This window comes from Tripterygium wilfordii, chromosome 12, assembly GCF_013401445.1.
Source record: "Tripterygium wilfordii isolate XIE 37 chromosome 12, ASM1340144v1, whole genome shotgun sequence".
Classification (NCBI taxonomy): Eukaryota; Viridiplantae; Streptophyta; class Magnoliopsida; order Celastrales; family Celastraceae; genus Tripterygium; species Tripterygium wilfordii.
This window is the reverse complement of record NC_052243.1, coordinates 11205273-11229612: the sequence shown is the minus strand read 5'-3', so window position 1 is coordinate 11229612 and position 24340 is coordinate 11205273. Positions and strand designations below refer to the sequence as shown.

Below are 24340 nucleotides of genomic sequence, written 5' to 3'. Positions count from 1 at the left end.
ATTATTCAGGTAATATACCAACCTTGTTTATATATCAAGTTTGGTGATGTTAATAAGAGTCTATTTGGTATCACTTTTGTTTCCTTTTTTTGTTTTAATTTTCAAAAAATAAAAAACAAAAACAAAAAATATTGTTTCCAAAACTTTTAAAAACTTTTTTTTTTGTTTTCAAAAGTTTTGAAAACATATTTTTGGTCATAAAACCAAAACAGAAAATACAAGTAAACAATATTTTTTTGTTTTTGTTTTCTATTTTTTGAAAACTAAAACAAAAAACAAGAAACAAAAATGATACCAAACAGACCCTTGTTGCAGCTGTAGAAAGAAAATCAACGTTTGTTTTTTTCTTCCCCCCTGGTTATGCTTTATATTTTAGAATGAGAAGAACCTCAAATACCCTAGGCTTGGAAAGCCGGGCGGTTCCTTACGGGCCGATGGGCCCGGCCTCTTTTTAATAAAATTTAAAAGAATTGTGTTGTTGTGAAGGTTGAAACCTCTAATGTGTAAAACCAGGCCGGCCGTGAAGGCCCGGTACGAGCAGTCATTCCTCCGGAGTCAAAAACCCTAACCCAGCCCGTAGGAGGTGCCGGGCCTACTGATCACCGGCCCATTTGACACATCCATGAAAACTTGGACATAAATCATATTGGGCCCAAGTTGGGCCACAAATGATAATTATAGATTTACACTTAAGCAGGAAAAGAAGAAAAGAACAATGGGCCCAAGTTGACAAATCAACTACTAGTTTTGTTAATGGGCTCCAACTTGCTTTATGTGAAAGGTCCAAACACAGCTCGGTCCAACATGAGAAATAGCATAATTTCGGCCCAATGGTGCCCTAAATCCACGAAGCTCCCAGAGGAGTCGCGATGGAAGCCATGCGAAGAAGACGATGAACTGATCTGCACTTCTCATCTCTCTATTCTTTACATCGGATTCAACCGAATAAAACCCCCACCTTCTCTTCCCACACTCCTCCAACGCCATATCCACCTCAGCCGTATCCAGAAGAATTTCACTGGATCGGACACAGATCTCGTACCAGCACCAGAGTAAATGACGAGTCCGGGTAACGTAGGTTAAGACAATTGCGTGTATGAAAGTTGTTGTTGTGTGACGAGGGAATAGTGAAAATTAATTTTTGTGTATGCGTACGCGAATTATTGTGAAATCCTTCCAAGTAACTTTCAAAGGAAAACCATTGTTGATTGCTATCAAGATTAATTCTGAAAGGTTCCGCCGTTTTATCCATCCATTGTTCTCCCTGACTGGATTTTGCCCTGCCAAACTAAACAACCATGTCCTGCCTGGCTCTCTCCCTGCAACCTGCCAATGGCTCCGACATCCTCCTTCAGACCCGGGAGTGGTTTCCTCCAGCCCGTGCGCTTGCAGCTCTCACCGCCTTCCGTCAAACGCAGCTTGCTTTTGCCACCACAAAGTATCGACAGCACCAACACAACCATCCAAACCGACGATTCTGCTGCCTCCAGTGCCACTGCTGATTCAATCGCCTCCCTCGGTGATGACCCACCTGCAGCTTCCAGCGGCCAGGTCATAGTTGGTGTAGAAAGCCGTTACCGTGTGGTGTACCGTCTCGTCAACGGCATCTATGTGCTCGGCATCACCACTGCAGACCACGACAACTCCATCAATGTGTTTGAATGTATCAACATCGTTAACCAGGCTGTTAGTGTCATTGTCACTGCCTGCCGCGGAGTTGATGTTACTCCTGAGAAGCTCAACCGCAAGTATGCCGAGATGTACATGGCATTGGACATTGTGTTACGTGGTGTTAGTAGCATTCGTCTCGCGGCAATGCTTGCTTCAATGCATGGTGGGGGGATTGCCAAGATGGTGCATTCTGGGCTTGACTCGGAGACCAAGATCCGTGGAGCTGATAGCTGGCCTGCGATGGAAGTCCATTCTGTTGAACATCAAGCAAGCATTGAAGCATTTTCAAATGCTCGGTTTGAATTACCACCGGAGACGCTCGCTGCTGGTGATGAGGTGGCGGTAAGTATTGCTCCAGTGGTGCAGAATGAGCAGCTGGAGCAACAGCAAGAAAAACAGGAGGAATCCATAGCAGAGAAGGATCCATTTGCAGCGAGTGAGGCTATAAATAAGCGGGAGGAACTTGTGGGTGGGTTTAAGAAGAATAAGGATAACTCAGCCTCGGATTTGACAGTGGCATTGGCAGCGCTAGAAGTCACCACATTGTCACCCGCAGCTGCTACGGAGTCAACACATATTGGTGTTGAAGGATTTGAAGGGGATTATGGTGGAATTGAGTTCAGCAATGAGCAAGCTTCTCTGGGGGAGACTTTTGAATCATTAGTGATGCATGGGGGGGGGGATTGGATGCATCAGAGTTTGTCGGTACCAAGAAAGCTCCGAAACAGCAAGGCCTTGGTGGGCTTGAGCTGTTACAAACGGGGTCGGATGGTGAAGCAGCAGCAACAACTGCTGCGACTGGAGCTGAAGGCACTCCACTGGAGAATCTTTTGGTGAAGAAAACTGAAATGAAGGGTCCTGAGATGTACATTTCCGAGGAGATAAGTGCAGAGTTTAGGGAATCTTTACTTGCTAGGGTTGGATTGATGGGCGTCGTTTATTTGAGAACATTGGCTCCGAAAACCGCTGGTGATCAAGAAACAGAGTTTTCATTTCAGGTTGACGGGACAAGTGCAGTTAAGAGATTTGTTATGCGGAGTTCTCGTGTTAGTAGCCTTGGAAATGGGATGTTTCATGTTAGAACTGCGCCTTCTGAGGATCCTATACCAATTTTGAAGTATAGCTCACTTCCTAAGTTAACGCCATTGCCTTTGAGGGTTCGTCTTATAAAACGTCGCACAGGGACTTTACTTTCTGTAATGATACAGTATGTCTCAAATCCAGATTTGCTGATGCCATTGAATGACGTGACATTTATTTTGAAGCTGCCAGTTGATCCTACACTGTTGAAGGTTTCTCCCAAAGCTGTATTGAATAGAGCTGAGAGAGAATTGAGATGGCACATGCAAGAGATTCCGGTGAAGGGTTCTCCTGTTCGGTTACGGGCTAGGATGCCTGTGGATTTTAGTGAAGAAGATGGCAGCGAAGAGATTGATGAGGTTGTTGCTTATATAAAATTTTCTGTTCAAGGAGCTGAATCCTTGTCCAAGGTTTCTTTACGCCCTGCATCTGAGGGTAAGACAGATTTCTACGAGGGTAGTCACAGGTATGAGACTGGGGTTTATATGTGCAATTAAACCATGCGACTATGGCTGCTTGTTCACAGAGATTGGTGTGTTTTCTTTCTTATTTTTGATAGAGGGGTTGGTGTTTCTTTTCCTATCTCATGTCTGAGGTTTGTATCTGAGATTTCTCAAGATTCAAACAGTCCACTTTTCAACCATTTTTGCTGGTGCAGTGGTGCCGGCTCCGCTGGGTGCCCCCAGAAATTCTTTTATTTCTTGCTCCAACAATAAATATAACTGAAATTGAAAATATTTTTGATATGCTCCAACAATAAATTCAAACAAGATTCTGATCCTGGAATGTATAATGCAGAAATGGTCATGACCTCGAGCATGGAAATTAAATGATTGAACATGTTTTATTTTACTTCATTTTTTTAACATTACATTTGATACCATTAAGAAATATCGACCGATAAATTGCATATTTAAGAAAATAATTGGATGATGAGTAACCTATATTTGAGAAAAATAAGCTATATGATAAAATATAAAAAAGTAAGCTATTTTTTTATGATACTTTTAAAGTTGACACTAATTTATACTTGATAATAAAATTATGATCACTTTTATCAGGAACAGGAGTGAAAATGATCGGTTTTTTCGATTTTTTGACATAAATTTAATCTAGCAGTTGGTTTGTTATTGTCGGTTTTTTCGATTTTTCGTCGGTTTTTCGGTTAGTACTTTAAAGAAATATGTATTTTTTTGACATAAATTTAATTGATCAGTCTGTGAATTATTGTCGGTTTTTGGGATTGCTACTTTAAAGAAATATGTGTATTTTTTTGATTCTGTTTTATGGGTAAATTTTTCCTAATTAGGGATGTGTCAAAGTTTGCACGTACGTATACATATGTAAATTGGCCCATCTTGTAGGAAAAAAAATGCATTTTGGCCCAAAACAAATAAGATTAAAGTGAAGCCGCTGTTTAACATTTTCCCCTCAGCATGGTTTCAAGGGTAAATGGGCCTTTTACTTATCAATGGTGGTTGTTCATGGATACGGATAAAAAAATATATATATAGAATCTTAACAGGAATTCAACTTAAACGAGAGATACGAGGGATTTGAGACTCAAATCACAAGCTTATCTTACAAATCCATTCCTTTAAATTTACAACAACAAAATACACTCTACTACTACTTTGTTTCTTCTCCTCTCCTCTCTGTTCCATTCTGTGAATCTAAACAGGAAGATCAAGAAAGAATGTCGAAATTGTGGGTGGTTTGGTTGATTTCGACTACATGGGTTGTAATGCTAGGGAATGCTGCACCTTCACCATCAAGCCCCTCTGTTGATTGTTCCACTGTCATCTTTGACATGCTTGATTGCGTTCCGTTCTTGAGCGATGGCAGCACACAGACGAAGCCTACACCTGGCTGTTGTTCTGGATATCAGTCAGTCATTTCTGTTGATCCAGAATGCATTTGTTTTGCTATTAAGAGTAGTGGCGATATGGGTATTAAACTTAATATCACCAAAGCCATGACTCTGCCTTCTGCTTGCGGATTGCCTGCTCCTCCTGTTGATTGTGGCAGTAAGCTGTCATCTTCATCTTCATCTTCATTTGGGTTTTTCTCTTGAATTTGTTTAAGTGATTGACCATATATGTATTTGAATGCAGCGGCCCTTCCTCCTTCAGGTTCTGCCCCAGCCCCAGCCACACCTCCACCTCCATCTCCATCTCCACCATCTCCGCCATCCCCATCTCCATCTCCAGGTACATTGATTTTGAGATTTTCTTCTGGAATTTTGATGTTGATTTAATTGTTTTTTTTATGACATTTTGTAGCCAACCCTCCATCATCACCGAACCCTTCACCACCAAATGAGTCTCCATCGCAGCCGCCATCGAATGATAAGCCAGCGCCACCACCATCTAATAATGAACCAGCACCTTCACCACCGAAAGAGTCTCCACCGCCGCCATCGAATGATAAGCCAGCACCACCACCATCTAATGATAAACCAGCACCTCCACCATCTAATGATAAACCAGCACCTCCACCACCAAAAGAGTCTCCATCGCCTCCATCGGATGATAAGCCAGCACCACCATCCAATGATGAACCTCCAGCAACTCCACCACCAAAAGAGTCTCCGTCGCCGCCATCGAATGATGAGCCAGCAGCACCATCCAATGATGAACCAGCACCGCCATCAGATGGTGGAAGTAGTGAAGCTCCAGCACCATCAGCACCAACAACAAAAAGTGATGGAATATATTCTACCTCTGTCTCTTTAGTTGCGGTTATCAGCATGATTGTGGCTTCAGTGTCTTATATTTTCATGTAGGAACCTGAGTTTCATTGGTTTGGTTCGTTTTCTAATTGGTGATTTGGTTGTAGTATTTGTTAGCTTTTGATCTAGCTAGCTAGTATGGATTGGGTAGAGTTTTCTTTCAAGCAGCTAGGTTCCAATAACATTTTGCAAGTCAAATAATTGATATTGATTTCCATGTTATTTTTCCATTGTTTACAGAATTTACAAGATCAATGTTTGTTCATATTCTTAACTAATGACCGCTAATTAATCTTAAGATTAGGGGCCATACCCAGTTCATTCCAATGCGTAATTGTGGATTTTTTTTTCCCCATTGAATCGGAGAGAAATTTTGAATGAATGAGAACGAGAATGAGAACAAGAACAGAGAAGTTGAAATTATGCAGATTTATATGATGGTGGAATATTTGACAATTAAATTAAAGAGAAAATTCAAATTTCATAAAGGAAAGGGGACAGAGATGTCGTTTGCACGAGTAATTACTACTAAAACATTGGGATAATGTCATGCATTTTATGTTGAATTTCACCAATGAAAATAGCATGAATATATTATTAATATGTATGTTTATTTTGAAGGTTTGTCTTGTAAATGCTATATGCTATGAATTCAATATTGTATGTTTGTGAAATAGTTAAGGTATTGGATCAAATTAAAAATAATCTAAAATAGATTTACCCTATGCATATTGACTTACTTTAAAAGAAACCACTAAATTGGGTGTTTTTCTTTTCCCTTCTTTTCTTCTTTTCCCTGCCATTGAATGGATTCAAAATCCACAAATGATTTTTAAAATATTCAAACTCAAACCACAGATCGAGGGAAGAAAGTTGAGATTCAAATAAGATTTTAAGTTTATCATATAAACACATTTTTTGAATTTACCATATGAGCAACTAAATACAATCTATTATAACTTGGCAATGTTTTTTCTCTCCTCTATTACAAGATCGAGAAAAATGTCAAAATTGTGGTTTGTTTTTGTTGATTATGACTACATGGGCTTTTTTCCCGTACTAATGATCCCTAATCTTAAGATTAGGAGCCCATACTCAATCCATAATTCACGCTAATAATGAGTGTAATTTTGTTTTCAATGAAATTAAATTCTGAATGTGAATGAGAATGGAATGGAAAAGTTGTGATCATGCAGATTCATATGATCGTGGAATATTTGACAAAATAAGTTAAATTTTTAATTGAAGATAAGGTTATAGAGATTTCATTTGCAAAATAACTAGTAAAACATTCTGTTAATGTCATCTCTTTTATGTGGAATTTGACCAATGAAAATAGCATGAAAATATTATCGTTTTTATGTTTATTTTAAAGGTTTGTCTTATAAATGTTATATGCTATTTTGAATTAACATTTCATGTTCATTAATGTGAAATAGTTCAGGTATTGGATGAAATTAAAAATAATGTAAAATATATTTACCCCATGCATATCAACTTTAAAACAAGGTTTAAAGGATTCTTAGCATCAGTAAATCAGTATTCTTCGCCTCCATAGGGACCGATTCAAACTCATGCACCATTAAATAATTCCTCAAAGCCCAGAGTTCATCTCGCGGATGATCAATTGAATTTGAGGCCCCACACATGATGCACAAATCAACATTAAATAATTCCTCAAAGCCCAGAGTTCATCTCGCGGATGATCAATTGAATTTGAGGCCCCACACAGGATGCACAAATCAAGCCCACGCAGGGACGGACTAAGTTCACACACCTCCTTGTAAATATTCGGAGGAGGTGAGACTAGAACCCATGACCTCAGTCAGGGACATGCAAAGTCATTGCCACTCAACCAATGACTCATTTGCTAGTTATGGTTAGGTTAGGCTATGCTACATTAGAATTTAGAGCCCTAGCAAAAGAGTTTACCTACTCATACTAAAAAGGAACACAAAAAAAACTAAATAATAAGAATCCATAAAACTAAGAACACAAGAAAAGCTAGAGAGAATTGTGGCTCTCTAACTCTCCCCTATTGTAGCCGTGCCTCTCCTTTACATATTAACAAAAGTTTCCTTCAACATTGATGCACTTCAAATCATACTCTGATTCTCCTTGTCCAAATTGAATTGCTTGTTTTCAATAGTTAAGACTCCACTTTCCTTGTAAGCTTTGTGACGTGAAACTTGGAATTGGATTCCTAATACGACTTGAATTGTGCAAATCTCCCTTTGACTTTTCTTTCTCTTCTATTTATTCTTGCATGTCTTTCTTTTCTATTTCTTTCATGACTCATCTTCTCTTATTAGACTCAGGTTGCCCACTTATCTCAAACACAAGACATGGCTCTCTCTCTTCTTAAGTAGAAGAGAATCTTCAGTGGCAAATCTCCGGCCATGCTTCCGTATCCAAATTGACATGTCTTTCGCTTCTGTCCATAAACCTAAAAATCAAGAATCAACAATATTTGAGTAGCATACATCATTAAATCGAAAGAGGCAGCAAAAACAAGTGTAAATATGAATATAAAAATATGCAATATATTATATCAACAATAGCCCCTCCTTCCAAAACCGAACACACCCCATCAAAGCGGGCTGATCACGTCCATGGAGCAAGTTCTTCTATCTGTAATGATTTGGGAGGATTTGACGAATTACCCTTATGTTTTTTTAAAAAAACCCATCCTTTACATATATACATATATATATATATATATATATATATAAATTCTCAAAAGGGAGGGATCCCTCACTTTATTTAAAATGAGGGATCCATCTAACACCATTCACTATGTGTAAGTGTAGCCCTCACACGTGATGAGACCAGCTCGTGAATGGTATTAGATGAATCCCACACTTTAAATAAAGTGTGGGATCCCATACTTGAGAAGCCCCATATATATATATTAGAAACATGAGAATTCGTGGGCATCAACCATTATGTGCACCAAGTAAAATGAAATTATTAATGCTCCTCTATAACTTTGATAGTTACTCGTGAATTTTGATTTATTTAGGATTTTCTGATGTGGTTACTTTTTTTTTGCTTTGAACACAAAATAATCTATCATAAGTTATCTTTAAGCACAAAAATTTATTCAATATTCTACATGAAGAACATTATGACATTTCAATTATTGCATGCATAAAAGCATCTCATAAGTACATGAATCTCGTCACAGTGGAACCATGATTAGAATCGTAGGAGGTGAATTAGTGGTGAGGTTCGAATGCAGTGGTCTTGGACATTTTTTTGAGTTATTTATATGTTACTTGTTAAAAAATACGAATTAAAATGAAAATGTTGCATCATAAACATCATATTCATAAATTTAAGAGGGACACGTAAGTGGATGTGCTAATAAAAACAAAATTTTATATATAATTTAGTACTAATTTTTTTTGAAGGACGTTAGCCACCCTTGGATGTGGGTGGGTCCGCCCTTGAATCTCATTGTTCTTATACAATGGTTATTAAAACTAAAATTATGGTTTACCATAAATTTAACTTTTAAAATAATTAAGTTTAAATTTATTAAATTTTTATGATTGGAATCAATTTAATTTCATTATGATCATCCACTTTTTGGGCATCAATAATCAAGTGTTTCTATGACAATAGTTGTATGAGACATCACATTAATGAAACAAAATGGCAAGTATTCCATGACCACATAAGAGATAAAGAGTGGTAAGTATATCAAGGATGGACCTAACTCCCAACAATAACCCACCCACCCATACTAAATTAATACCCTCAATCAAACACTTCACCTACGCATCTTATCCCCACTTCACCTCATCTCAATAAAAACAATTCATCAAAAACACAATAAATTAAAAAAATTAGGGCGTGTTTGTTTTCTATTTTTAGTTTTCTCTAAACAATTAGACATGTTTTTTTTTTTTTTAAAATCATTTTTAGAAATACAATCAAAAGTTTATATTCAAAATTTTAAATGTTCAACTTTACGCACATCATCACTTCTGGCAAAATTATGAAAGGTTAGTAATTGCCAGCATAAAATTGATCGGAATTAGATCGGAATGACTCAATTGTTGAAATTCAAAATATTTTATTAACCCAATTTAAAATGTTTTTCTTTTCGGTGACTGACCTGTCTTATAGTGACCTATTTGAATTTAATTCCGGACTTTGATTTTGGAGACGGTAGACAAACACAGCCTTAGCGTAGTGTAACATTAATTTCATGTGTCAACACAAAAAAGTTAGTTATCTGCCAAGAAAGGAATAGTTGGTGGACAGCACCACCCAACACACAGTCAAGCACCTTCCTTCCATGCCAAATCTAGACAAACAAACTCAAGGATTTCAATGAAATTTCGACAATCCGACGAAGATTGATCTACTCCTTTTCGTGATTGATCACGAATTGAAGATAAAATTGCGAAGGGAAACGAATTTGAGTCCTCAATCGCTATTCGCATTTGAAGAAGAGAGGGGTAGCTGGTAACTAAAATACTTGAGAGGGACAGAGATTGGTGTGGCTGTGGCAGGTACCACGTGCTGGGTCTCATTAAAAGCCGTTGAAGGTTGAAGACCCACCGTCGCAAACCCAAACCTACTTCTCTGCAATTCCCTCATTATGACATAAACGCTTAGATAGAGGGAAAGGGAGAGAAAAAAATAAATAAATTCAAGCTTGTGTTGTGTGTATGTACAATTATTCCTTGCACTTCCCACCACAGGCACGCACGTTTTGTTTGCCTTTCCCTGTAACTCTCTTTGTGTGAGAATTGATTCACACAATTCATTGATACCCGTCAGCCAAATTCAACCCAATTGTCCAGGATTGACGCACTTGTTCCAGGTCTGTTAATTTTTCGTTTGGATTGTCTTTTTTGGTTTGGGTATTCTTTCTTTGGCGTTCTTATTCGTGTTTGAAGTGAATAGACTGGGTGGGTCTGGAAGTTAATTGGTTTTAGAGAGGTTTACGTATTATCTTACAATTTGATTTCTTTTAGTTTAGTTTTGATTGAGGTATCTGAGAATACACTTTTGTTGTCGTTTATGGGGATTTTAAAGGAGTAGATTATCTTTTCAAGTAGTGCTTTTCTTTTTTTGGTTGTAAACAATGCTGGAGCATCTTGCTTCTAAGAAACTTTACTCCTTGCTTGTGTTTGATCGCGGATAACTGGAATTGTAGTTTATTAAAATATATCATGGTTAAATTTTGGCCATGGAAACTTAAATTAAGTCGTAATTGATGTTACTTGAACTCTCTTTTGCTGTTGCTCTCGCTTGGTCAAATCTAATACTACCAAGTGAACACTAGCAATTAAGAGAGGCCAAAATAATTTCTGATTAAAAGGCACCTCTCTCTCTCTCTGCTCCCCTTTTTGTTTGTAATGAACACTGTAAACGAAAGCAATTTAGATTTGTGTTAAACTTATATTCACCACTACTGTTGACTATGTGAATTTCTGGTGGTGCAGTATGTCGGAAGCACAAAGGAGACCATTGTCAATTGGTGCGGGGCGTGGGAATGGTTTCATAAATGGGGTAGTTTCACTTAGAAGTCCTGCTACAATATCTGAAGTTGATGACTTCTGCTGTGCCCTTGGTGGGAAGAAGTCAATCCATAGTATTTTAATTGCAAACAATGGAATGGCAGCTGTCAAATTTATTCGTAGTATTAGGACTTGGGCTTATGAAACATTTGGCACAGAGAAGGCAATTTTGTTGGTTGCCATGGCGACTCCAGAGGACATGAGAATCAATGCGGAGCATATACGAATTGCTGATCAGTTTGTGGAAGTTCCTGGTGGGACAAACAATAATAACTATGCCAATGTGCAGCTAATTGTAGAGGTGTGTATACAAATGATGCTGCTCTTACTTGCTTTCAAATTTGTCTTCATTGAGTCTTCCAAAACACATGAACTGAAGCAGTAAAGATAAATAATTGCTTTCTGGTTCAAAGAATTCGTTGCAGTGGCTTCTGTATCATGCAATATTTATGATTTGGATAGTGTAGTGTAGAAGCTGTAAAAGTCAATTCACTGTTAAGGTATCTCTGAACAAATAAGGATTGCAGATAATGGGGGGTCTGGTCTGATCTGTGATGTATTATTTGAGCCGTTTGTTATAGTTCATTGTGCTTAATTCTTGATATTTTGACAATGTTAATGAATTGAATCAAACTTCGAACTTCCATTATCTTTTATTTTGACAGTTTTTAATTTGTGGTTACCTAGATGGCAGAGATTACACATGTAGATGCTGTTTGGCCTGGCTGGGGCCACGCATCTGAGAACCCTGAGCTGCCGGATGCACTGAATGCAAAGGGAATTGTATTTCTTGGGCCTCCAGCTGTGTCTATGGCAGCATTGGGAGATAAGATCGGTTCATCTTTAATTGCTCAGGCTGCAGATGTCCCCACCCTTCCATGGAGTGGGTCTCATGTAACTATCTTACTCTTTAAGAATTTTGCTATGATTTTGACTTGTGTTTTCCATATCTAGATATTAAATTTTATCTTGCAGGTGGAAATTTCTCAAGAAAGTTGTTTAGTCTCGATCCCAGAAGAAATTTATAGAAAAGCTTGTGTATATACAACAGAGGAAGCAATTGCAAGTTGTCAAGTTGTTGGTTACCCTGCAATGATTAAGGCATCTTGGGGTGGAGGGGGTAAAGGCATCAGGAAGGTTGGTTTAATTAATTGAAATATCCTTCTGAGAATTTGATATATTTGCTTGCTCAGTGTTGTTAACTCGCTTGAAGTTGATGACGCAAATTTGTTGGCCCCTTGGTGGCGAAAGGTGATATGGAAAAAACTAATTACCACGTCGTACTATTGTTTTGGACGCGATCTGTGCCCTATTTACTAAGTTGGACTAATTAAAGCCTCTTTTTGAATTTTGAAGGTTCATAATGATGATGAAGTTAGAGCATTGTTCAAACAAGTGCAGGGGGAAGTTCCAGGCTCGCCCATATTCATAATGAAGGTTGCTTCTCAGGTCAGTAGCTAGCCTTTTCTTGTTTCTTTTTCTTTTTTGGAATGAATTTGCATGTGATATTTGGGTTTCAGATTTTTTCTGATGATGCATTTTAAATTTTTGTATTAGAGCCGACATTTAGAAGTCCAGCTACTGTGTGATCAGAATGGAAATGTTGCAGCCCTACACAGCCGTGATTGCAGTGTACAGAGGCGCCATCAGAAGGTAGATAATAAATTTGAGTTTATTCTGCAACTAACCATTTTCTTTTCGGCATGACCACTGCGTTTAGCATCATCTCCAAGATTAAAATCCTCATAGGATCTTACTCTCTTATTCTGTGCCAAGTAGATTATTGAGGAGGGTCCAATTACTGTGGCCCCGCTGGAGACAGTCAAAAAGCTGGAGCAGGCAGCTCGAAGGTTAGCAAAATGTGTGAATTATGTAGGAGCTGCCACTGTTGAGTATCTGTATAGTATGGAGACTGGCGAGTACTTCTTTTTAGAGCTCAACCCTCGGTTACAGGTAGGTCTCTTGTTTCAATCCTATTTTCTGGACCATATCATTCTCATGAAGCTTTCATTTTTGTTTCACGTTCTCTTTGAATTTCTCTCTCACATTTAGTGATATTGAGTAGTGGTTTAGTTTAATGCTGCGTTAATGGTGCATATAGACATGTTAGGTTAGCTGGTGGTTACGAAATGATTAAAAATTCTTCCATTCTCCGATCAAGGTTGATATTACCTCTTTGAGAAGGTTTTATATCTCGCAACAAAGAACCATTTGGGTGCTTTCATTATTTGCTTTGGGGTATAGGCGAAAGTGTTAGCAAGTGGTTTCTCATTCAGTCCCTCTATTTTTCATTGTTTCTAGTGCAACTTTATCTTTATCTCATGAGTAGTATGGCATACTCTATCTAGGTAGAGCACCCTGTAACTGAGTGGATTGCTGAAATAAATCTACCAGCAGCCCAAGTTGCTGTAGGAATGGGTATTCCTCTTTGGCAAATTCCTGGTATGAGGCTAACAAATTTGTATCTTCTCCATTTCCTTTCTCATCAAATGTACATTTAACATTTTATGTGTATATTCCTCACTCATTCAGAAATCAGACGATTTTATGGAATGGAACATGGTGGAGGGTATGACGCTTGGAGGAAAACTTCGGTGCTTTCAACCCCTTTTGATTTTGACAGGGCTGAGTCTACAAGGCCAAAAGGTCATTGTGTAGCTGTTCGCGTTACGAGTGAGGACCCGGATGATGGTTTTAAGCCTACTAGTGGAAAAGTCCAGGCAAGGCTACCGATTTTCGTGACTCATGCAATCGTATTTTATAGTTTCACTTCAAGTCCCCTGAGTTTCTTGAATTGTTACAGGAGTTGAGTTTTAAAAGCAAGCCAAATGTGTGGGCTTATTTCTCTGTAAAGGTATTTTGATTCTTTCTTTGGGCAGATTATTTGGTGAGAGAACCTCTATTTTCAAATCATGTAATTGAATTTTTCCTTGCAGTCTGGCGGAGGGATTCATGAGTTCTCAGATTCTCAATTTGGTAAGCCTTAGCTACCACATGTAACCTTATAAAGTAACAAACATGGTCTTTGACTTGTCATCTTAACTTAATATTATGAATTTTACTGGAAACATCCAAGGCATTGAGGAAAAGCTGCTGCAATTTTTTTCTTGAGTACAGATTCAGTTTCTGATTTAATTTTACTTGAGATTATGGGTATTGGCTATCCTTAATGTTTCTTGAACATTTGGCTTATGCATATGCTTGTTCTAAGAGTATTTGCTGCTAAAGTTAACAAAAAATCTCCTCTCAGGGCACGTTTTTGCATTTGGAGAGTCCAGGGCACTAGCTATAGCCAACATGGTCCTTGGGCTGAAAGAAATTCAGATACGGGGAGAAATTCGTACCAATGTTGATTATACAATTGACCTATTACATGTAAATTTCATGACGAACCTTTCTTAGTTACATTAGTTCTATAGAAATAAGAAGTAACAAAAGTTAAATTGCTATATAGGCGTCGGATTACCGGGAAAATAAGATCCACACGGGGTGGTTGGATAGTAGAATTGCTATGCGGGTTAGAGCAGAAAGGCCACCTTGGTATCTATCTGTTGTTGGAGGGGCTCTCTATGTAAGTACCCTTATTGATATCGTTGCTTCTTGTTATGAAGATGTAGCACTGACGTTTCCATATTTGTTTGTCTTAGAAAGCATCTGCCAGTAGTGCAGCTGTGGTTTCGGATTATATTGGTTATCTTGAAAAGGGGCAAATCCCTCCCAAGGTATTATGATAAAGAAACCCCCATGTAGGCACCTGCTATTGAATCTCTTTTGAAATCAATCTTACAATTAATTTGATGTTGGTGGTCCTACTTGCAGCACATATCACTTGTGAACTCTCAAGTATCTTTAAATATAGAGGGAAGCAAATATACGGTATGGTTTCTTATTATGAAAGATTCTGTTCCTTTCTTTTCTGTTAAGAATTCTGTTGATTTTTTCTTATGGGACTAATCTATATGCATTGTAAACAATTTGGAAATCATTTCTAGATTAACATGGTTAGAGGGGGACCGGGAAGCTACCGACTGAAGATGAATGAGTCAGAGATCGAAGCAGAAATACACACTTTACGTGATGGCGGTCTATTAATGCAGGCAAGGGTTCCTGTCTCTGTAAATTTATAATTAGTGCTCCATGAATGATTGTGTACTCGTTTTCATAGTTTTTGTTTTTGTTTTTTAAAATTACAGCGTACTTGTAAGCAGATATAGACATATAGTTGGATTGACAAGCAATGCCTTAAACTCAGCATAGAAACCGATGCTGATTTTTTATGGTACTTGTTGTTCCTCAGAGCATCTACATGTTTTAGGGACATGATTCTTGTGTGAAAACCCGACTCTGTTATTTGCTAAGCATGTGCTTCTGCATATCCAACATGCCTGGCTTGTCAAATCGTGGAAGAGGAAGTGGGATATTCTTATGTTGGTAGTTCGGAATATATATCTATAATTTCTCTTTATTGAAGAGAAATGCTCTGACTAGAAATTGCATGTGAAGTTGCAACAACCATTCTTACATCTAGGAAGCTATTACAAAATACTAAAATCTAGTTCACTCACTAGTGACAAATTTTTTTATGAGAACTTTTGTTTTGGAAATGTTTTTTTAAAAGTGATTTAATATGGTGGTTGCTGGCTTCACAGATGTTTGTCTTGGAAAATCTTGTTTTAAGTAACGGGCCTAATGGCTTATTTTAAATTTCTTTCCTTAATATGGTGCTTTCTGGCTTCACGTTTTTATTACAGTTGGATGGAAACAGTCATGTTATATATGCAGAGGAAGAAGCAGCTGGAACTCGCCTTCTGATTGATGGAAGGACATGCTTGCTACAGGTGCCACCTATTACTTCCTCTCCCATCTGTCTCTTCCTTTCAACCCTGGTGAAATTAATAATTTTATCTTGTTATATTCAGAATGACCATGACCCATCGAAGTTGGTAGCAGAGACTCCATGCAAGCTGCTGAGGTATTTAGTTTCAGACTGTAGTCATATTGATGCTGATGCTCCATATGCAGAAGTTGAGGTTATGAAGATGTGTATGCCTCTTCTTTCGCCTGCTTCTGGGGTTATTCAGTTTAAAATGTCTGAAGGTCAGGCAATGCAGGTAATGTGTATTCCAAATAGATGATACTAAATTTGTACTATTTTTGCATCTCTAAACTTAAGTTTTCATATAGGCTGGTGAGCTCATAGCAAGGCTTGAACTGGATGATCCTTCGGCAGTGAGAAAAGCTGAACCTTTCCGTGGAAGCTTCCCAGTATTGGGGCCTCCAACAGCAATTTCTGGTAAAGTTCATCAGAAATGCGCTGCCAGTTTAAATGCAGCCCGCATGATCCTCGCTGGTTATGAGCACAATATCGATGAGGTAAGCACTTTCCTCCCTCGCTGACCTTTGAATGCATACTTCTAGACAAAGCAGTATTTGAAACTGGTAATTCGCTTTGATGTACATTTTAATTTTAGTTAGACTTAGCTTATCAACAAGTTCCACTGTATTTCAGGTAGTGCAAAACTTGCTTAATTGTCTTGACAGTCCTGAACTTCCTTTTCTTCAATGGCAAGAGTGCTTGTCTGTCCTAGCAACCCGCCTTCCAAAAGATCTGAGAAATGAGGTACTTCTTTATTCCTTTGCTTTGATCTCTATTTTCATTCTCATGTTGTTGCACGACATTTTGATTTGATCTGATGTTGCATTTATCCATGCAATTTTATCAGCTGGAATCAAAATTTAAGGGTTTTGAGGGGATATCAAGCTCCCAAAATGTTGATTTTCCTGCCAGATCATTGAGGGCTGTTCTTGAAGTGAGTTATCTAATCTTTCTCATCTCAGGGTCTATTATGATTTTGTAGCTATGCTCCTTTTTTTTTTTTTTTAAAATTGAATTTACTCTGGATTTTTTTTCTCTGTTTGCAGGCCCATCTGTCCTCCTGTCCTGATAAAGAGAAAGGAGCTCAGGAAAGACTTGTTGAACCTTTGCTGTCTCTTGTGAAGTCCTATGAAGGTGGAAGAGAGAGTCATGCCCGTGTCATCGTTCAGTCCCTTTTTGAAGAGTATCTATCGGTTGAAGAATTGTTTAGTGACAACATACAGGTACTCTTGCTCCCAGAAACACAAATTCTTCTATGACGATTATATATGATACATATATAACAGTGATAATTCTGAAGTTTTAGGACTAACTGCCTTGTTTATTTTGTAGCATCCAATTATTGCTTTTCCTGTATTAAGCTGATCATCTTTATTTTTGTTTCTACTTCTATTGATTTTCTACGATGTGTGAATGCACGACGTAGTGACTCTGGCCTTCTTCTTGAATGTCAAAGCATCCCAATAACAGCTTCTAACATTTGTTTTGCATTTAATCTTATTATTACTAAGAACAAAATGTTGATTTGACTTTTTATTTCAATATGTATTGCCCACACTGAGTTTATTAGCATGTGTTTGAATGCACAAATATTCCTTTTTCTTGTTCCAAGACATGGGGCTTAGTGGATTGCTGTATATCAATGATTTGTCAATATACTCCAAGCTTGTTTGCCATTTTGAAATTTATACTAATATTGTTCTTACTAAAGCTTGCAAACTAAATTATCTAGAGCTTGTGGGTTATTCTACGATCTCTTTACTGTAATACTATTTTGAGGAAATATCTCATTTTTGTCTATTGTAATCTTCTTTAGGCTGATGTAATTGAACGTCTGCGACTTCAATACAAGAAAGATCTATTGAGGGTTGTGGACATTGTGCTATCTCATCAGGTTCCAAAATCATAACATGCTTGGCTGAAGACCATTTTGATTTTTGTCTTTTTGGTCCAGTTTGGAATCTGTTTGAACATATTTTATTTGCATTCATGCTATGCAGGGGGTCAAGAGTAAAAATAAGCTGATACTACAACTCATGGAACAACTTGTTTACCCTAACCCTGCAGCATACAGAGATAAACTAATTCGTTTCTCTGCACTTAACCATACAAATTATTCTGAGGTTAGCCACTGCTTTTTCCCCCCTTTTAGAGCACGAGTAGTTAATTTTAATATGTGCTGCTTCGTTTTTCTTCATCCTAGGTTGTGAAGTTTAACACCACACTATTGGAGAGGATTGCACTGTTTACTTATACTTTAATATTCTAAGGAGATTGGTTTTTTGTATCTTCTCATAATCACCATTAGTAATGTTTTGATTGGGATCTGATACCCAACTTGTCTATGCAGTTGGCACTTAAGGCTAGTCAGTTACTGGAACAAACAAAACTGAGTGAACTTCGTTCCACCATTGCCAGAAGCCTTTCTGAGTTGGAGATGTTTACTGAGGATGGTGAAAATATGGATACTCCTAAAAGGAAAAGTGCCATTAATGAACGTATGGAGGCTGTTGTTCGCGCTCCATTAGCCGTTGAAGATGCACTTGTAGGTCTTTTCGATCACAGTGACCACACTCTCCAAAGGAGGGTTGTGGAGACTTATGTTCGTAGATTATACCAGGTATTACGGTTCAAAATCTCACAATATGGTGCTAGTTTTATGTCTGATAACCATTTCCTTATTTTGCTATTGGCATATATTGTCAGCCGTATCTAGCGAAGGGGAGTGTTAGGATGCAGTGGCACAGATCTGGTCTTATTGCATCCTGGGAGTTTGTGGAAGAGCATATAGAGAGAAAGAATGGGTCTGACGATCAAGTGCTAGATGAGCCATTGACTGAAGAAAAAAGTGAAAGGAAATGGGGAGCCATGGTTATAATAAAGTCTCTTCAATTTTTGCCAGCAATTATCAGTGCTGCATTGCGGGAAACAACTCATAATACTGATCAAGCAGTAGCTAATGGATTCATGGAACCAAATACCTACGGTAATATGATGCATATAACATTGGTGGGCATCAACAATCCAATGAGTTTACTTCAGGACAGGTATACACAGTTTTCTGCTTTTCTTGCATTGGATTCTGCAAGCAGCTGCTATTTTATGTTGCAAAGCCATATACCATATTTTACATTCTGAGCCAAGTACCAGTTGAGATAATTGAATATCTTATCACATTTGGTGTTTAAATTTATTTGTGCACATAACTTAAGAAATTGACTTTCGTTAGGAGGATGCATATTTTTCGTAGGGTCTCCCCTTTTCATCAAAACACAAACCATATAAACTTATTTTCCAAGTCAATCCTGTAATATCACCTGATGTCATGGCTGTGCTCACTCTAACCCAAGTTTTACTTTGATGTGTTCAGTGGTGATGAGGATCAGGCTCAAGAGAGAATTAACAAGTTGGCCAAAATACTGAAAGAGCAAGAAGTAAGCTCATCCCTACGTGCTGCTGGGATTGGGGTTATTAGCTGTATTATACAGAGGGATGAAGGGCGATCCCCTATGAGACACTCCTTTCACTGGTCATCAGAAAAGTTGTATTATGAGGAAGAGCCTCTACTGCGTCATCTAGAACCTCCTCTTTCCATTTTCCTCGAATTGGTTTGTTATCATAATCTCTTTTCTATGTGAAATAAATTTGATTTACTTCCTCATATGTAATAGCATTAATATCTGTTCTGTACTTCTGTTCCAGGAAAAACTAAAAGGCTATGAGAGTATACGCTATATACCTTCTCGTGACCGTCAATGGCACCTGTATACTGTCATAGACAAAACATTACCATTCCAGAGGATGTTTCTTAGAACTCTTGTGAGGCAGCCCATTACAAATGAAAGGCTAATTGCGAGCCAAGGGCTGGACATGGAAACCATGTATAACCAATGGGCTACTTCTTTTACTTCTAGGAGCATTTTGAGGTCTTTGATGACTGCCATGGAGGAGCTTGAACTTAATGTTCACAATGCTGCTGTCAAATCCGATCACGCTCATATGTACCTTTGCATCCTATGTGAGCAACAAATGGATGATCTTTTGCCTTACTCTAGGTAATTATGTCTTTATCCTTTTCCCTCGCCTTCTTTGATTAAAATAAGTTTGTGAGCTTCCTTTATGTATGATTTTTTAAAAAAATATATATAGTTATGTATGCTTATGTTTGAATAATTGTGCCCAGGAGAGTTGACGTAGATGATGGTCAAGAAGAAGCTGCAGTTATGGTGATCTTGGAGGAACAGGCAAGGGAAATCTTTAGGTGTGTTGGTGTGAGAATGCATAAATTAGGTGTCTGTGAGTGGGAAGTGAAGCTCCGGATGACATGTTCTGGACGGGCAAATGGTGCTTGGAGGATTGTGGTAACAAATGTGACCGGTCACACCTGCACTATACATGTAAGTCGATATTACACACAATTATTGAAACAAGAACTTGAACCAAATGGGGTCATACTCAGACTATAAACCATAATTTTTATTTGACCATCCCATTTACATAATTTTGTGACTTAATATAACGGTTTTTATCCTGGAAAGGATTATATTTGTTTGTCAGTCTATCTGATGAGTGAACTATATATGCCGCCCAAAGATCACCATCTGAATGGTGCAGTCTGATGCTGCTACACACTATTTGTTTGTCTTTCGGGCAGTTGTTGAACAGCCTTTGGCCTACAACACTTTTGTTTCAGCCTAATCCCTATTCCCTGAAAAACTGAAAAACTTTCCTGAGCCCTTCATTCTGCACAACCAACTTCCATATGAACCGTACCTCAATTGGCTTGGGATAAAAGTTAAAACGATAATGATGATGATGCAGTTCCAGATGGACCAGCTAGTGGCTTGCTTAACCATATTATCTATGCTCACGTATTATTAGAAAATAAAATGGAGATATTAAGTAATTGGAATGACATGGATAAATTTATTCGATGATTAGCTTAAATGTTTTTTTTTGGTGCTTCTACTTATTCTTGCCGAAAAAGTTTGGTAAATTTTTTTGAAATTGCTTATGAAAAGTTACTTCTCCTTATCGTTTAGGAGCTTTCAGAAGCAGATAGGCATTTGCTTTTGGAAGCTATCTTCTTTATAGTAACATTTGCTTTTGGAAGCTATCTTCTTTTTAGTAACTATTATGGTTTGCAATAAGCTATCTTTAAAATTTGTAGAACCTTGCAATAGCTATTTTTAAAATTTATAGAACTAACTTGTATGCATACAAATTTATATCATGCATATAACTGAACATTACACTATCTCATGCATTTGTGGCCCACACGCATGCGAACAAAAAAAATTGTTGCATTCTTATGTATCACCTAATCTATGGATATAAACTTGTACGAATTTCTTATTTCAGATATATCGAGAACTTGAAGATACCAGCAAACACAAAGTGGTGTACCATTCAGTATCTGTGCAGGGTCCTCTGCATGGTATAGCTGTGAATGCACAGTATCAGCCATTGGGAGTTCTTGATAGGAAACGCCTAGTGGCGAGGAAAAGCAACACTACATACTGTTATGATTTCCCCCTGGTGAGTGAAGTGTAATATATCGGCAAATTAGTGACTTGTTATTCTAGGTTGTATTCTCTAAATGGTAAAAAAATTTATTTCAGGCATTTGAAACAGCATTGGAGCAAATATGGGCATCCCAATTCCCTGATAGCAGGAAACCAGATGATAAGATTATTCTCAAGGTTGTAGAGCTCATATTTGCTGACAAAAAGGGTACTTGGGGTACCCCTCTTGTTTCAGTGGAGCGTGCGCCTGGGCTCAATGATGTTGGCATGGTAGCTTGGTGTGTGGAAATATCTACTCCTGAATTCCCTTCTGGAAGGAAACTTTTGATAGTTGCAAATGATGTTACATTCAAAGCTGGGTCTTTTGGGCCCAGAGAGGATGCTTTTTTTCTTGAAGTAACTAATCTTGCATGCTCAAAGAAACTGCCTCTAATTTATTTGGCAGCAAATTCTGGTGCGCGTATAGGGGTTGCAGATGAAGTCAAAGCCTGCTTTAAAGTTGGTTGGTCGGATGAATCATGTCCCGAGCGTGGTTTTCAGTATGTATACTTGAGTCCTGAGGATTATTCTCGGGTTGGATCATCTGTGATAGCACATGAGATGAAGATGGAAAATGGAGAATCCAGATGGGTGATAGATACCATTGTTGGGAAAGAAGATGGACTGGGAGTTGAGAATCTAACTGGAAGTGGGGCCATTGCTGGTGCATATTCTAGAGCATACAAGGAAACCTTCACCTTAACATATGTGACTGGTAGAACTGTGGGGATCGGTGCTTATCTTGCTCGGCTAGGCATGCGATGCATTCAGAGGCTCGATCAGCCTATCATATTGACTGGGTTCTCTGCATTGAACAAGCTTCTTGGGCGGGAGGTATACAGCTCCCACATGCAACTTGGAGGTCCTAAAATTATGGGAACTAATGGCGTTGTTCACCTAACTGTTTCTGATGATCTTGAAGGGGTATCGGCTATTTTGAATTGGTTAAGCTGTATTCCTCTGCGTGTAGGCGGTGCACTACCCATTCTAAGCCCCATGGATCCTCCAGAAAGGTCTGTGGAGTACTTCCCTGAAAACTCATGTGATCCCCGTGCTGCTATTTCTGGTGCTCTAAATGATAGTGGAAAGTGGTTGGGGGGTATTTTTGACAAGGATAGCTTTGTTGAGACTTTGGAGGGCTGGGCAAGGACAGTTGTAACCGGAAGGGCAAAGCTTGGAGGGATTCCTGTAGGAGTCATTGCTGTTGAGACACAGACTGTGATGCAAGTTATCCCTGCTGACCCAGGACAACTTGATTCCCATGAGAGGGTTGTCCCTCAAGCTGGGCAAGTATGGTTTCCTGATTCTGCCACCAAGACTGCCCAAGCGATATTAGATTTCAACAGAGAAGAGCTTCCACTTTTCATTCTTGCCAATTGGAGAGGCTTTTCTGGTGGCCAAAGAGACCTTTTTGAAGGTATTCTTCAGGCTGGTTCAACCATTGTCGAGAACCTTAGAACATACAGACAGCCCGTTTTTGTGTACATCCCAATGATGGGTGAGCTCCGTGGTGGGGCATGGGTTGTCGTGGACAGTCGGATCAATTCAGATCATATTGAAATGTATGCTGACCGAACAGCAAAGGGCAATGTCCTTGAGCCAGAGGGGATGATCGAGATTAAGTTTCGGACAAAAGAGCTATTGGAGTGCATGGGTAGGCTTGATCACCCACTGATCAAACTAAAAACAGAGCTTCAGGATGCTAAGAGATGTGGGTCTCATGGAATGGTTGAATCTTTACAACAGCAGATAAAAATACGTGAAAAGCAGCTTTTACCATTGTACACTCAGATAGCCACCAGATTCGCAGAACTTCATGATACTTCCCTGAGGATGCAAGCAAAAGGGGTAATTAGAGACGTCGTGGACTGGGGAATATCCCGGTTTTATTTCTACAGAAGATTACGTCGGAGAATTGCTGAAGGCTCCCTTATTAAGATTGTGAGAGATGCAGCTGGTGAGCAGCTGTCGCATAGCTCTGCGATGGACTTGATAAAAAAATGGTTCCTGGATGCTAACATTGCTGGAGGCAGAGAAGATACTTGGGTGGACGATGACGCTTTTTTCACATGGAAGGATGATCCTAAAAATTATGAAGAGAAACTACAGGAGTTGCGTGTTCAGAAGATACTGCTTCAATTAACCGATATCGGCCAATCTACGTCAGATTTGAAAGCTCTGCCTCAAGGCCTTGCTGCCCTTCTAAGCCAGGTATCCCATCAATCTTCGCTTTGCTTTCACTATATTCTGGTTATGTCATTGGTGTTACAGGCTTGACATTCTGCAATTTGCATAGGTGGACCCATCAAGCCGAGGGGAATTGGTGGATGAACTACGGAAGGTTCTGAGCTAATCAGCAATTAATCAGTTTCATTTCGATAGCTAAATCGGCCTTCCCCAAATGTTGGAATGCAATGGCTTCTTACCCATCACATTGGGCGATGACTTCACCATCCAACCTGAACCTATGTGAACTTAAAGCTAGTGCAGAAGCTCCTAGGACCTGTTTTATAGCCTCTGTAAATTTTGTAGTCTTTGGTTAGGAAATAGTAGTATGCATTATTGCCTGTATTGATTATATTTCTGTACTGTCATGATCAGTAAGATGCAATAATATGATGTCAGCTGTCAATGCAAATTCTTCCGGCTTATATTATATGCCTGCAATTGGTATTTCCTGAAGTGATGTAGCTAGCTGTTAAGTGTTATTGTTCATGCATGCTATTTATCAAGAGTCATTCAAGACGTTCCTAATTATTTAAAATTCATGTACAAAATGAGAGATTATCTTTCTCTTCCACGCATGTTGACATCATGCAACATGCAACAACTTTTTTTACAATATGCCATCTGGTTGGTCACTACTGGAACGCAAAGGCAA

General features: G+C 38.6%; 3 protein-coding genes and 1 pseudogene across 3 annotated transcripts; all 4 read left to right on the top strand.

Moving 5' to 3' along the window:
* The first annotated feature begins 843 nt into the window (after window positions 1-843).
* On the top strand, window positions 844-3495 carry LOC120011579 (annotated as a pseudogene).
* Window positions 3260-4876, top strand: LOC120010567 (non-specific lipid transfer protein GPI-anchored 31-like). Its single transcript, XM_038861348.1, has 2 exons — window positions 3260-3283; window positions 4277-4876. The coding sequence occupies exons 1-2, from the start codon at window positions 3260-3262 to the stop codon at window positions 4823-4825; spliced, it is 573 nt and encodes a 190-aa protein (XP_038717276.1). The 3' UTR covers window positions 4826-4876.
* LOC120010566 (vegetative cell wall protein gp1-like) lies at window positions 4850-5649 on the top strand. The gene is made up of 2 exons (XM_038861347.1): window positions 4850-4961; window positions 5034-5649. Exons 1-2 carry the CDS (start codon window positions 4850-4852, stop codon window positions 5534-5536), a joined length of 615 nt encoding a protein of 204 aa, XP_038717275.1. The 3' UTR covers window positions 5537-5649.
* Window positions 5650-9738: 4089 nt separating this feature from the next.
* On the top strand, window positions 9739-24165 carry LOC120011583 (acetyl-CoA carboxylase 1-like). Its single transcript, XM_038862735.1, has 32 exons — window positions 9739-10319; window positions 10945-11320; window positions 11707-11913; window positions 11995-12156; window positions 12376-12468; window positions 12577-12672; window positions 12799-12972; window positions 13368-13461; window positions 13552-13739; window positions 13823-13873; window positions 13956-13995; window positions 14270-14394; window positions 14474-14590; window positions 14667-14741; window positions 14839-14895; window positions 15012-15116; window positions 15771-15857; window positions 15939-16130; window positions 16204-16392; window positions 16529-16639; window positions 16743-16829; window positions 16942-17118; window positions 17712-17789; window positions 17896-18018; window positions 18246-18515; window positions 18602-18942; window positions 19266-19503; window positions 19598-19950; window positions 20079-20292; window positions 21257-21433; window positions 21517-23670; window positions 23756-24165. The coding sequence occupies exons 2-32, from the start codon at window positions 10946-10948 to the stop codon at window positions 23810-23812; spliced, it is 6807 nt and encodes a 2268-aa protein (XP_038718663.1). The 5' UTR covers window positions 9739-10319; window position 10945; the 3' UTR covers window positions 23813-24165.
* Window positions 24166-24340: the final 175 nt, after the last annotated feature.